The 16,268-nt window shown below is 37.9% G+C and overlaps 1 protein-coding gene across 1 annotated transcript; it reads right to left on the reverse strand.

The window, feature by feature from the left end:
* Nucleotides 1-2,614: 2,614 nt before the first annotated feature.
* LOC149225288 (uncharacterized) lies at nt 2,615-3,190 on the reverse strand. The gene has a single exon (XM_089379905.1). The coding sequence runs from the start codon at nt 3,188-3,190 to the stop codon at nt 2,615-2,617; it is 576 nt and encodes a 191-aa protein (XP_089236031.1).
* Nucleotides 3,191-16,268: the final 13,078 nt, after the last annotated feature.

Here is a 16,268-nt window from a genome sequence, read left to right on the forward strand (position 1 = left end):
TCTAAAACCATATGTTATATATTTTCTACTTTTACTATTATTTTTATTTTTATGATTTTTTTTTTTTCCAAAGTATGAAAAAAACCTACGTTATTCAAGTTATCAACCTAGCCTTTGTTGATATAATTTCAAGATCTTGACAAGCAACTGCGTTATTTGGTGTATGCAAAATTTAGAAACTTGTTATAACTTGGTGTTGTGCATGTGTTTTGTAAGGGGACAAACTTCCACTCCTATGAGATGCCTCTAGGTCTTAAGTTGCTAACCTATTTACTTTCATCAAAGGAAGACAAGATTTTAGCCAATCAAAGAGTTTAAGGTCATTACTCCAAGATAAATGACAGGTTCAACCTATCACTAGTAGTTATCAAATACCTAAAATCACATCATGGTGATTCTTGAGGCCCTTAGAGAGGGATAATGTGTATATAGAAGAGTCTATCCTTTAATCCCACACATGAAGCCTATATACTACAACCTAATTGCAATTTAACCTCATGCCTATGAGGAATCATGACTACTTTTATTGTGTAAATTAGATATAATTGCTTTATTTTATGCTTTCACTCTTCATTTCTTAATTTTGGCCCATCACATGGGATTGGTGATCCCAACACACTGTTTGTAAGGATATCATTATAGTTCAGGTTAATGAGATCTCTACACACCATTGTCGAGATACATTTATGTACCTCGCCCACACTTTTTTCCACTGGAAAAATTGTAATTTTTCATTAATATTTAGAAAAATTACATATTGTAGATGCGATTGCATATGCTGTATCATTCTAGCCTCTGAGGACTTTTTCAAAAATTCACCAAAAAACTAAGTACCTTTCTGATTCACCACGCAGGGTGATCTTTCAAAAACTGCAAGAGGAGCCTATTTATAAGCCTATACATATGCCACGTAGGGCATTTAATAACCACATAAATATGTCTTAAGAAATAAAATATATACAGAGTCAAAATTTACATTTCTCAATAATAGACATGATAACCAGAGATCAAGGGCTCTCTGCCCTGTGATAGTGCTGGTCTATGTATGGGCGATGGTAGTAGCGATATTCATTTGTCCCCCACTGTTCCTGGATCATCCACTCTCCTTTGGGAAGTGTCGTGGCCTCCTTGGATAGCCCGTCAACACTGCTGTTATGTTCCCTGTAGATATGATTGCAAGTGATGTCATTAAATTGAGCCTTGAAAATATTAACTTCATCCAATATATTACTGAGTGTGTGTATGTGACAAGCAGTAATATTATTGAACCAATTTATGATGATCTTTGAGTCTCCAAAAATGTTTATGTTCATGCAATGATGTCCCAAAGAGAAATGCAGAAGGTGACAAAGGGTAATGAGTTCAACGAAGTTATTAGTTCCAGCTCCTAAACCCATCTTCACTTTATAGAAATGCTGTTCACTTAAGTATAGGATAAATCCGCCACCACATCCCTGCTGATTTGCTGCACCATCGAAATACGCCCAAGGTGTATTTTTATCAATGAGAGGAGGTGCATGGGGTCTGCGGGCTCTAGGTTACTAAGGTTCAGGCATCTCATTATATGCTGATACAATACATGCCGCAATGTGAGGCCAACACACAGGCCTGTTGTCGAAGATAGAGCAGTTCCGGGCCAGCCAGACATACCAGCTGATAATCAAAGGGAGGCTTTGCAGTTTGGATCCCTTATGCCGATTAAACCAATCATCCCATGCACTGCCAAGATCATTGCCATTCCATTGCCTAGAAAAATGTATAGAGGAAGATAAGTTATGCTAGAGAGTAATCAGGGCAAAGCAATTCAAAAAAATATGTGAAGTCAGTTCGGATGAGATTTTGCATAAGGTGCACCAATTTGGTCCATGAAAAGATCTATGTGTGAGGTACTCTCCCGTAGGCACTTTATCTCTAAGAATACACCAGAAAAACAATCTGGTCTGAGGAGGCGCTGTAAGTTTCCAAATGGACTTCCACCAAGATGTAATATGATCCGATTTTTTGTGGGAGATCAAGGATAGATACCCTGACTTTGGAGAGTAGATATTGTTCTCTGCATAACACCAGATAAGTTCATCAGGGCCCTCTTTAATCTTGATATGCGATTCAGATAGTGCAGAGATATATTCATGCCATTCTTGGTGCCAGCATGGAGGTAATTCAAGCTGCATTGCAGTTTTCCATGCTTGGGAAAAAATACAGGTGTTTTGATGATCTATAATATTTGCAATCACCTTGATCTCATGGGAGTGTAGATGCTGTATGAGATCTCTAGACAGCTGATATCTTCCTCCTCCTCCAGTCCATGGATCCAAGCCTATGCGGGCCTTTGAACCATCATTGATTCGCCAAACAAGATTGTCCCTGATATGAGGAAGAGAGTGAAGGAGTGCCTTCCAAACTGTTGAGATGCTTGACTTTGGCCAACTTGGCAATCAGACCTAGTCCATGATGTGCTTAGGCCATATATACTTATGATAAGAAATGGTAGTCCAAAGGTTCTGTCCTGTCAGCAGGTTCCAGCCCATTTTTGATGCAAGGGCTTGTTCAAATAAAGGGAGATCTTTTAGACCCCAACTGCCCCATTTCTTGGGCAATGCAATCTTCTTCCAACTTACCCATGCAAATTTTTTTTGTCCTGATTTCCATTCCAGAGATATCTGTTGCAGAGTTGTTGTATGCGAGCTAAGATATTCCTGGGTATCCATGCAAGTGCCATCCAGAAGACTGGCGTAGCCTCCAGAACAGATTTGATAAGAACAAGCCTCCCTGCACTGGATAAATATCTGTGACTCCAGATGGACAACCTTTTTTCCAATTTGGTAACTAGCCAAATCCAATCTGTAATCCTCTGACTAATAGGCTTAATCCAAAATCCCAAGTATTTGAGACCCCTGTCCAATGGATGGATACAGTAAGGAAAAAGCTGATGAGCAAGTTGGGACTCTTGAATGGAGGTTCGAGCAAAGGTGATGGTAGATTTTGATTGGTTGGCTAGCATCCCGGTAGCAGTCGAGAATAGAAGAAGGATTTTGGAGAAGGTACGAGAGTCCCGAATACTACCATAAAGGAAGATGAGAACATCATCCACAAATAAGAGATGAGTGAGAAAGCAATCATCTGATATCTTGAGCCCACAAAGATCTCCATCCCGCTTAGCCGATGCAATCAAGTGACTAAGTCCATCCATGACGATCAAAAAAATGAGGGGAGAGAGTGGGCAGCCTTGTCTAAGCCCCCTCTCTTTATGGAAGAAATGAGAAGCAGAGCCATTGATGAGGACACTAAAGGTGGGGGATGTAATGCAGGCCATAATCCAAGTGATGAAGTGATGAGGGAAGCCCAAATGGACAAGGAGCATCTTAATGTAAAGCCAGCTGACACGATCAAAGGCTTTTGCGAGATCTATCTTGAGAATAATGCCCTTGTGATGCCTGGTCCAGATAGAATGAATTGCTTCTTGTGCCGATCTAATGGCTTCATGAATCTGTCGATTTTCAAGAAAGGCAAATTACCAAGGGGCAATATGACGGGAAAGAATGGGCCGGAGTCTGTTGGCAATGATTTTGGAAATAATTTTGTACAAACAGTTGCACAAAGATATAGGCCTATAATCATCGAAAGAGGAAGGAGTATCAAATTTTGGAATGAGAGCAATGAAATTCAAATTGATGGCATTGTACAACAATCCAGATAATCTGCATTCTTCCACAACTTTCAACAGATCTTGTCCCAGAAGTTCATAAAATGCCAGATAGAATTCTATGGTCCAGCCATCCAGGCCTGGGCTCTTGACCTTCTTGAACCATTTTAACGTGCTTTCAAGTTCACCAATAGTCACCGGTGCATATAGCTCCTCTGCCTCGTCCTCATTGACAAATCTGGGGAAATGTCCAGCCACATTTATGGTGTCAGCAAGATTTGAACCAAGAGGACTTTTATATAGATTCTTGAAATATGTAGAGCCAAGATGGGAGAGTTTATTGAAAGAGTCTGCAACTCCTCCCTCAGGTAGTGGAAGATTCCAGATGGTGTTGATACCTTTCTTCCTTTAGCATAATTTTGAAATAATCTTGTGTTGTCATCCCCCGCTTTCAACTATATGGCCCTACTCCTTAATCTCAGGGATTCCTCTCTCTCCTTCAGAATTTGAGCCTTTTGGTTCTCTAGCTCAATCAGGTGCGACTTGTCTTCAGCTGAAATAAACCCCAAGCTTCTCAATCCTGGAGAGCGCAAAACGGTGAGCGGCGACCTGGAGAGCGCAAAACGGTGAGCTGCCCGAGACCTGGTGAGCGACGAGTCAATCCTGGATGGTGCAGGTGATGCTTTTGGGGTGTCCTTTGATTTTTTGATAAGAGGGCAATCCTTGAAGATATGTCCCACCCTGTTGCATCGGTGGCAGCGGAACGGAACCCCTTCATAGTCCAGGATATGGACCCTGATGTACTTCCCCCATTGTAATGTAATCTTCTCCTCCAAAACCTCACGTGTGTCCAAATGGACTAGAATGCGAGCGAGGGTTCTATTCTTTGATTCCACAAATGTTCGATAATGGTCCAAAAAAGTACCAAGATCATTACCAATTCTGATGAATACTTCCTCACACCAGTACTGTAATGGAAGCCCCGGCAAGTGCACCCAGAGGGGTCTAGCCCCAATTTTCTCTCTCTCAGGGTCGAACAAGGGACTCCATTGCTTGAGAAGGACCGAGGCCATCTCGATATGCCAATACCTGGCGAGAACCAAATCCGTATAGTTTTCCTTTGCAAAGTGAAGAGCAAACCACCCCCTAGGAAGGATCTGTACCTCAGGCAATTCCTTCAACAATCCACCCCAAATCTCCTTGACCCATAGAGTAAGTTTGGTAGCCGAATACGCTCTACCGCGGACATGCCCAACAAGCACCGTACTAGCCATGTATGCTGCCTCCCCAATTGCAGAGGTCTCACCGAAATGAATGGTGATGTCCTTGGAGGTTGCCTTCACACACTTGGTCTTTCTCTTGCCCATACGAGGTGCAGATGGGTGGTCCACCAATGGATCAGGGGATCCCTCCAAAGGAAAAATTTTAGCGGACTTTACCTTGACCGCAGGGGTCTCGAAACAGCCCGACGGCGAGTGAGCAGATGAGGGAGGGTTTGGAGCCGTAGAGGTATGGATGTCTTTAGACGACGTGGTGAAAAATGTCGAGATGGGTGGATGAGGATCGAAAGAGGGCGATGGGGGTGTATTCGCAGTCAAAAAGTGCAGGGTACCAGGTGATAAAGGAGGGCAATCCAAGGCGGAGGATTATATCGAGAGCAACCCGATGTGAGGAGGTGCAGAACAGTGCCCAAAAAAAGAGACCACCGGCGATGAAATAGGCGGAGCAGGGTCAGACAAAAAATTAGGGCCAAATGCCGGCGTGGAGAAGCTAGGATTGCCAAAGATGACACGGTCCGGATAGGGATCCTCGAAATAATCAAGCGCTTCTACTTCCATTGTATCCCCCATGTTCCAAGCCAGAACTGACAGCTGAAAGCGACGGACGAGGTGAAAACAAAAATAGCAGGCAATACTATCGGTAGACGGGTACACTGCTCCAGATATCTATAGTAATCTGCAGTAAAAACCCTAGGGTTTTACCCTAAACCCTTACAGAAAACGCCAGTGATCCTCTCCATCCTCAACCACAAGTGTTATTAAGAGAGGAGGTTATTAAAATCCATTTTTATTATGTAAAAAAAAATTCCATTTTATTGAGATGCCCACGCAGCTTACAGCTTTGTAGCGAATATTAATCTCACACTCTTAGATGTTGTTTAATAAGTACCTCGCCCACACTTATGCTATCATGAGTCTCATATAAATATTATTGAGTTGAGTGGCCCTCATAAGGTGTCACCCCTTTCTTATCATTCTATGTAAAAGCCATTAATAATATATGCTAGTTGGGACTAATATTATCAATACTATTAACAAATGATTTTAATTAATGAGGTTATTTCTAAAAGCAATTAATAATATATGCTAGATGGGAATAACATTATCAATATTATTGACAAATGATTTTAATCTTTATTTGGAAGGTAATAATATCCATTTAAGGTAAAGAAATTATTACATCATGTGCATAGAAGAAGATTAGAAAGTTTTAAATTTAAATAAATATTAATTAAGATTTATAATTTTAATGGATTTTTGTAATAAATTTACTTTTATAAATATGAATTAATGTTTATATATATATAGAGAGAGAGAGTTATTTTTATATAGTGGATGGTGGTATTATCAAGAGTGTAGGGTGATTGAAATTTTTAAATATCTTATGTATATTGATAAATAATATATATATATATATATATATATATATATATATATATATATATATATATATATATTTTTTTTTTTTTTTTTTTTTCTATATAATACTACCTAAGCACCCACGAGGGATTTGAACCGGTGACCTATCGCAAGGAGTGCCTTAATAGTACACCCATTCATCGCCAATCCAAAGCCTCGTGGGCTATAAATAATAATATATTAGATAAAAGTTTTTTTATAATTATTATTTTTAAATGGCTTTATGGTTTAGATTATGAATTAAAAAAAAAAAACAAGGTACGTGTAAGATTTTTATTTTCTTGCATATTTTTTTTCAAATGGAACATAAATCTAAATAAAATAAAAAAAAATTAGTAAATATGTAAGGCAAAGATATTGAGCGGATAAAACACATTAAAATGATGTTTTTTTTAATATATTTTAATATATTTTTTGGATTTGGGTCTACTCAAAAGTATGCAGAGTGGGTAGTTGTTGATCGTGGAATTTAATTCTATATCCAATAGTTGTCTACCTTTCACATTTGAGTAAACCTATAAAGAGATAAGCCAAAGATACAATAAAAAAATAGTTTTTTTTTTTTTCAATTCATAGTTCTTATTAATTCTTATTTGATTCTTTTTCTTATGAGAACCATATTAGGCATCAAATTTCTCATAATGTTTTTTCTTGATTAATTGAAATATTTTTTTATCAAGCAACATTGTCGCTAAATTTATTTGTAATTTAAGGTTTTTTTTAATGATATAATTCACGAGTTATTTGATTTCTATTTTTAAAACATTTTGCATGGTTCATCAAATTTCTCTAACTTTAGGTTTTAGTGATGTGAATTCACTAGTTATTTGATTTCCTTTTTAAAACATTTACATATTACATCAAATGTTACTCTATTTTATTTGTGATAAAGTCTTTTTTGGAATGATGTGAATTTAAGAATTATTTGATTTATGTTTCTAAACATCTTACATACATCTTCTTATAGCTAAGTTGTATTATTTTTTCAATATTACTTTTTCAAATATATTTTAATTATATATTTTTTTGTGAATTTAAATTGCATTACATTTAAAATTTCTTTACAGATCAACAAAAATATCATGTAATCTCCTATTTCAATCTTACCTCAAGGGGAACTAGATTTGTTAACCATGGATAAGAGTTCAGATGATAAAAAATGACACTAAGAAATTTTTGAGAACTACCATAAATTGGACTATAGAAAGTAAAAATAACTACCAACTTGTGAAGCATAACATCAAGAGTCAGGTGAAGTAAGTAAGGCCTCAAGTCTTGAGCACTTGTTCTAGCTGATGTAGGGGGTTTCATTTCACATTGTAGATGAATTTCAGGGTGAGCAAGCTAAGCATCTAAACTAGTAGGACAAGAGTGTTGAGAATGTTGCACCCGCTTGATTTCATCTAGAGAAGAAATTATATCACTGTGATCTTCATGTTGCTCCTTTTAAAGGACACTTCCCATGAGTTTCTTCATCTACTAGTGAAGGGTAATGGAGTTTGGGTATTGGCCCTGTCTATACATAGTGTTTCTAGGATAAGGAATCCAATTGGATAACTCAACTTGAATTTTGGAATCAAGGTGAGCTTGTTAGTCACTAATGGTCAAGGCTTCAAGCTGACAAATTTCTTCTGGAATTTTAGAGGGGAGTAGTAGAGTGGAAAATAGCCATGGTGTATTAGGCTTGGGTGAATAGAAAACCTAAAAGGCCCTTGCCCCGAGACCCCCAGGGACAACGCATTCGTTGTTGGGGCAGATGACACCGGTAAAATAATAAACAAGATAGAGTTTTCACCCACAACTCCTAGAAACCTTGGGGATTGGAAAAGAAGAGACCAAATAGAAGAAACACCTAGAGCACCCTAGAATGACACAGAGGCTTGTTGCGACTACTAAAAGAAAATAATTGATAAGGGAGAGCATATAAAAGGCTCTTGACAGGGTCCAACAATCATTGGGGGTAAACAACATTGAATCCATTGCTCACCTTCATTGAAGTCAAAACATTGCAAGTCAACTCCCACCAATAAACACAGAACTAGCGAAGGAATTGGGAAAACCAAAGGAGTTGGAAATATAGATAATTACCTAATGTTGGTTGACTAGGCAAACCAAAGCCTATGTAGTTGTGAGAGTTAGTAGCTTATTGTCGCCACCTGCTCTTGTAGTGGTAATCTCCTTGGTTGTTGTCAACACCCCAAGAATTGCATCCACTACATACCTTTGGTTCTTCCCCTTGTCATTAAACAATGACTAGTGTGTGGCATAGGGGATCCACTCAATGGACCTCTCACATATCACATGTGTTTGTGGCATATTAAACAATACCATTCATTTGACTACATATTGGAAAATACATCTAAAAAGGACATTATTTAACCCCCTATCAATACAAACCCAATACACCTTCCCAATTTAAAAAATCCTTACTTTCACTAGATATTGTAGGTATCCATTTTTTCATTAATAATTTTTATACCCTTTTATATTTTTTCATTAACTTTGAGCTCTATTTTTTACACTGACCAAAATAAAAACCTTTTACTCCCTATATACCTCTCAATATATATCCCCCAATAGGAATGCATGTGGTTTGGTATTGCTCCCCTAATGAATTCCCCGTGGTGTGTGGGATGAAGTGCCTCAATCCTAAAATCAAGGCCGCAAAAAAACCAATGCATGTCAATCCATGGCCTTGGAAAAAAGTTGTCGCCCAAGCGAGAGGGGAAACCCACAAAACATGTCATAGCCCTGCATTTTATCCACCAAATGAAAGTCCCCCACTGTTAGTCTCCAAAAGGAATTGTCCCACATGCGACAGAGATGAGGTTCAAACACAACATAAAAGCGAGAGAGCAAAGTCTCTCATCCTAGATCGTTCAAGTAAAATGTTGTATGTCATAAGGATGAAGTGTTGTAAATGTTATTTCCATGTATGTTGTATTGAAGAAAATATATTTTAATTATATTGATATTTGTATATTATCATAATATTTTATATTTTTATTTTGTAAATAAATATCAAATTGATTTAAAAAGTGTTAATTTTTTAATTAATTTTTTAAAAATATTTTACATATTTAATCATGTAATTTTTATATTATTATTTTTTCAAGTATAATTGATATTATATATTATTTATTTTGGTGATCACTACATCGAGGGAATATTGTATGAGAGAGATCCACCAGAAGAAGAAGAAAAAAATTAAATCTATAACCTTTTAATAACAAAAATATTTTAACAATAAAACCTCCACCATTAAACTAATCCTCAAAACTATTCTTAAAAAATATATAATATAAAAATTATAATTTAAAAATTATATTAATCATTCATTCCACTTAAATGCTTAAAAACATTTTCTTTAAAATCACCGACTCTCTATAAAATATAATATTAAAACTCATTTATAAATATTTTAAATTATACCGTATGGTAAAACCCACTTATAATATTAAAACTCATTTATAAATATTTTAAAACCCACTTATAATATTAAAACTCATTTATAAATATTTTAAAACCCACTTATAATATTAAAACTCATTTATAAATATTTTAAATTATACCCGGTAAAACCCACTTATAAATATTTGAAATTAAATCCTCATAAAATCTCTTATAAATATTTGAAATTATATCCTCATAAAATCTCTAGATATGATATTGGACTCACTTATAAACATTTAATATTATAGATTTATAATATAGTTGAATTAATTAATAAAATGATTAAATAAATAATATTAATTTATTTATTATATTATAAAAAAATATTTTAAAATATTATCAATATGATATGATATAATATAATTAAATAATAATAATAATAATAATCATATTTATTACCCAATTCTAAAATCACTAAATTTATTAAAATCATCACATTCTATATATATATAAGAGATAGTAAAACTCATTTATAAATATTTTAAATTATATATTTTTAAATATTTATAAATTTAATTTTTCATAATTTTGTTTTTATTAATAAAATTACTAGCAATTTTTTAAAATAAAATCATAATATACATATCACATTAAGATATATAACATATAAATTAGTATTTATAAATTAACATACATAAAAATTTAATATTTACAATAGAACAAGATTTTTGACTATTCAACCTATTTTATTATGGATATTACGAATTTCTAAATAAATTTTCTTACAATATAATGGACCAATACCATGGCTTATCAATATTACATACCCAAAAACCATAACTCATTTCAAAGTAAAAGAAAAAATTATAAATATTTTGTTTTAATTTAATTTTATAATTATTTTTAAATTAAAACTTAATATTTCCAATAACGATACAATATAATAAGATTATTAACAATGGATATTCACCCTCATTTTACCATGTATATTATTAACTTGTAATAGGTTTTATTACAAATGGCTTATCAATAGCACGGGCCAATACTATGTCTTATGAATACCACTTACCCAAAAACCTTAACTCGTCTCAAAATCAAACTATTTTGTAAATAATTTATTTGATTTTATTTTATAACATTTTAAAAATCAAATCTAAAAGGAAAAAGTTATATAGAGATATTTTAGTAGTGTAAATGTTTGTAAGCATTTACATATGGGCTCAATTAAAAAATAATAAAATGTTAAAAGTAATTTCCTAGAGAGAGACTCTCCAGACTTGCATACCTCTTTTAGAGTGAAAGGAGGTTTGATCTCTTTCCGCACTTGGTAGATCCAAAGTTTAGATGGACCTAAGCTCGGAAATATTTTAAATTCTATCCTCATAAAATCTTAAGAGATGATGTTGGACTCACTTATAAACATTTAAAGTTATCTGTTTATAATATAATTATAAATTTTGATTAATTAATAAAATTATTAAATAAATAGTATTAATTAATTTATTATATTATAAAAAATATTTTAAAAGATTATCGATAAAATACAACAACAATAATAATAATAATAATAATAATAATAATAATGGGAGTTTGGATGATCAATCCAAACAGGGGATTTTCCGCTATGTTAGGGTTTCTGCATACAACTGACATCGCATCCTCCTGACGGGTCAGATCTGCTCTCTGAACCAGTTGTTGGCCATCGGTTTCGCCAGATCGTATTGGCAGCCAAGAGGTGAGACCATGAATGGCCCCCCGCCTCGAGGTGAGGGGTTGCAGTCCTTCAGGGACACGATGAATCGTACCTCATTCATTCAAGGATGGGCGAACTTGACAAAAGCTACCACTTGACAAGGTGTAGAAGAAACCCCTACCATGGGAGCACAGTGGAAAGCGAGAGAAGGGAAAAACCAATGTCTGCCATGAGTAGCAACCAACCCTAAGTTTGTAATCCCTAACAACCACCTAGAGCAAGGCCGCCAGTATATGAAAGATCATGCTATGATCTACAAATTTCTGGGCATCTGGCCCAAGGAGCAAGACATCTTAATGTGGATCCAGCACAAATGGGCACCGCGAGGGAAAATTGAGCTCTGACTCTAAGCAAAAGGGTTCTTCACAATCATCTTTGCAGATCTGGAGGATAGACAACACATCTTCGAAAATGGGCCATATTTTATGGGTAGTGTGGGGTTGTTCATTAGGTACTGGGAGGAATGTTATAACCCTAATAAGGAAGAATTCAGAGCAGCTCCAGTCTGGGTGCGCCTGTACTCACTACTGAATGACTTTTGGGAGCAAGAGATCCTAGAAGGCATCGCCAACTCCATTGGACAATTTGTCAAAATCTTTGAGGTTACTAAAAGGCGTCGTCATGCAACCTTTGTTAGAATCTGTGTGCATATGAACATCTCACAACCACTGTCAGAGTCAATAGAATTAATCTATCATGATACCACCTGGATCCAACCTCTCGATTATGAACATGTCCCTTTCAAGTGTCGGAGGTGTCACGAGTATGGCCATTTATTCAAAGATTGCCTCCTGGCTATGGTGGAGGAAGCCAAATTTTCCCCTCAACATCAAGATGAAGAAGGGCTCCAACAAGTCGGAGAATGTCGACCACGCCCGAACCAACCCCCCATGAACAATTACAGTCGCACCCAATGTCCAAGAGGCCCAACAGGCGTAGCCATCAATGTCCACCAAGGTCACGAAACCCTTGACGGTTCCCAATCCTAATAACCCTTTTGTTGCCCTAGCAACCCTGGATCCTGATCAGGAGTAGACGAGGGAGGAGATCCCCTCCTCCTCTAAGGAGATCTCCCAGTCCATGGAAGTAGACAAGCAACCCCTCTCCCTAGGTGAAAATATCGCAACCAAGCAGAAGATGTTAGAACACACGGGGGATGCACGAACGTTTAAATACGTCCTTACCCGGACAATCAATATCCTGGAAGTAGAGGAGAAGAATAACATATTAGGCGCAAAAGAGAAGAAAATGTTGGAGATATTCAAAGTCTGGATTAAATCAGATGCCAAATACATACCAGGAAACCAGATGTTTCACTTTGGCCATCTCTACTCCCAATGGGTGGCTAGATCAAGTAAACCAGATCCAAATCTACAGGGTACAGGGAAAGACAATAACCCTCTAGCCCTCACCATTGTTGAGTCAGGAGGTTCGGAGAAAGGAAAGAAAGGAAGGAAATCGACCAAAGATCTGATCCGTGAAGCTGGGGAATTGTTGTTGAATTCAGGGCAGATGGGACAATTGATGGATTACTTTCCTAGATCTGCCCCACCTTTTTCATGAAGATCATCTCTTGGAACATCAGGGGCCTCAACAACCCAGGTAAGATCAAATCCCTAAAGGAAAAGATTGTTAAGCATAAGCCCATAATAGTCTTGTTACAAGAAACCAAAATGAATGATACGAAACTCATTGAGAACAGTTAGAGATGCTGGAAGAATAGTCAAGTCATGTCTATAGACGTGATTGGGACTGCGGGAGGTATGGCTATTCTCTGGGACCCTGACAAGGTCATGTTCACTGATTGGGTTGGATCCCGATTATCCCTTTTGGCAACCTTCAGAATGGTAGGAACGGAAAACTGGATGAGAATACAGTTGTTTATGGCCCCTCGAACCCCCGCGAGAGAGGTCTATTTCTCTCTCCACTGCATGGATTGAGAAGCTCTTGGGCAAAGGAGGATTGGATCTTAGGAGGGGACTTCAACCTGATCTGAAATCTAGATGAAAAGAGAGGAGTTGTTCGGAGGCTGGACCCTTCTTCCTTAGAGTTTAATGATGTTATTGAAAAGCTACATTTGGTGGATGTTCTCCCAAAGCATGGACTCCACACATGGAACAATCAGCGAGGAGGGCAGGATCAGGTGGCTAGTCGACTAGATCGCTTCCTCCTATCTGAGCACTTTATCCTTCAAGATCCAAATGTAGAAACAAAGATCCTTCCGTCCCTCAGCTCGGATCACTAGCCGGTCAGTCTGGATATTACTTCTGCGGTTGCTCCTCGGCGGAAGCCATTCCTCTTTGAAAGCTTCTGGTTATGACATCCCAACTTTCTGGAGAAACTAGAAACCTGGTGGACCACCATGGACAACCCCCCAAGAAACAAGATGCAATCCTTCCAAAATAAATTCCAAGCGCTGAAGCTCAAAATCAAAACCTAGAACTGGGAAGAGTTTGGGAACATTTTTTAGGAGAAGCACAAACTGGAAGCTCGCTTGGAAGACGTGGAGAGGAAAATCATAAGGGATGGCCTCTCCCCAAAATTGGTTGATGTAGAGGGGCTTCTAATCCAAGAAATAAAGGAAAGGAAAGCCCAAGAAGAGATCCTATGGCGCCAGAAATCACAAATCCAATGGCTTTGCGAGGGAGAGTGCAAAAATAAGTTTTTCCACAAGTCCATGATCAACCATCGCCAACGAAATGGCATCACCCAACTTCAAGGGTCTTCGAGCAGACGCTACGAAAGACAAGAACATAAATAAAGGGAACCCAAAGCCTATTTTTCTGCCTTATTGCAAGATGAAGGCTATGATAGGTCTGAACCAATTCAAACGGTCATGCATCATATCCTGACCCTAGTCACCCCTACTCAAAATGAATCCTTGCTCAGCCCCATCATGCTCGCCGAGGTGGAAGAAGTGGTTAAATCCTTGCCGACCAATAAAGCCCCAGGCCCGAATGGATTCCATGTTAAATTTTTCAAAGCGGGCATGCCTTTCCCAAGTCAAGAGATATGGGATCTAGTGGAGGAATCTCATCGCCTTCGACGTATCTGGTCAGGCTTGAACACCAACTTCCTCACCCTCATCTCCAAATCCCAAGATGCCCTAGCCCCCAGTGACTTTAGACCCATCGCCCTCTGCAATGTTATCTACAAAATCCTCTCTACGATCCTGATCAGTTGTTTGAAGCCCATTCTCCACCACATCATCACCCAAGAACAATCGGGTTTTGTCGAAGGTCGTCAAATCCATGATGGAATTGTCTCGGCACATGAGACCATACATTTTATGCAATCCCACAAAATGAAAGGCATGCTTCTCAAACTAGATCTGTCGAAAGCTTATGATCGGCTAAATTGGGACTATCCACTGGCAATTCTCAAGGCCTTTGGATTTGTAGATTATTGGATCCATTAGATCAGATCTGTAATTTCCACCCCGTTCTTCTCTATCTTTATTAACGGCTCTCCCTTGGGACCCTGCATACCTTCTTGTGGAATTCGTCAAGGGGGCCCTATATCCCCCTTCCTCTTCATCATTGCAACATAAGGTCTGGGAAGGATGATCAAGGTAGTAAAACAACATAACCTATTGAGCGACATTCATATACATGGCACCAATGTCTATATGACACACTAACAGTTCGTGGATGACAACCTCTTATTCAGGAAAGCGACTATCAATGAAACGACCCAATTGAAAAATATTCTAGTGGACATCCAAGATGCTTTAGGTATGTTGCTAAATAAGGATAAGTCGAGTATTTATTTCTTTCACACTCCCCGGCCATTCCAAGCTTGTTTATCTCGTGCCCTGGGTTTTACAATCAAGTCTCTCCCTTAAAAATATTTGGGGGTGCCCTCATCTTTAACCCCCTTCACATTGCCCCCTGAAAAGATCTCTACACTAATCTCTCTAAGAAGTTAACGACCTGGAACTTCTGTGTGCTTAAACTAACTGGAAGGGCCACCCTTGTGAAAATCGTATTGCAAGTTATGTTGTTATATCAACTATCCACCCTCATTGCTCCTAAAAGCATCTATGCAGAGTTATCCACCACATTCAGGAGATTCCTTTGGAGTGGCACATCCATGGACTATAGATGGTCGTTAGTAGCTTGGATAAAATTTATCTCCCCAAGGCCATGGGAGGACTTAGTTTGCGAGGCTCAGCCGTCTTAAGCGACACCCTAAGAGAAAATCTCTGGTGGAGGTGGCTTCAAGGGGGGAGCGAGCTTTGGAAGGAAATCTGGTCTCAGAAATATGGACAAGGGAAATCGTAAGAAGCCCTCCTTCATGAACCTCTTTCGAGCACTGAATCTACAATATGGAACCGGGAAAATAACAATAGCGATCTGATTCGAGACCACTTCTTTTGGGAAGCAAGAAATGGGTAATCCTCCATATTCTGGTAGGAATCCTTGCAACAACTCCCTCGACTCGATCAAGAATAATCTCTCTGTTACCTGATGCCCCTCTTCCACTCAATCCCTACCCTTCGAGTGGCGGACTATTGGATCGAAGGTGCTGACGATCACGAATGGTAGAGGTGGATGTCTGGTACAGAAAGGTCAGGAGTGATCTCACAAGGGGACAGTGAACCTCTGGGGATTCATCTCTCACAACGGCGGGTCCACATAACCCAGGAGGTGGAAAAACGCAGATGGGACCACTCTACATCAAGAACCTTTTCAGTAAAAGAAGCTTATCTCATCCGAGCTAATGGTTGGGCACAATTGGATCACCTATTCTGGTGGCATATCTGGAGAAGTAATTTGTG

This window comes from Pinus tabuliformis, chromosome J (assembly GCF_031772625.1).
Source record: "Pinus tabuliformis cultivar Carrire ecotype Pingquan chromosome J, CPIR1, whole genome shotgun sequence".
Classification (NCBI taxonomy): Eukaryota; Viridiplantae; Streptophyta; class Pinopsida; order Pinales; family Pinaceae; genus Pinus; species Pinus tabuliformis.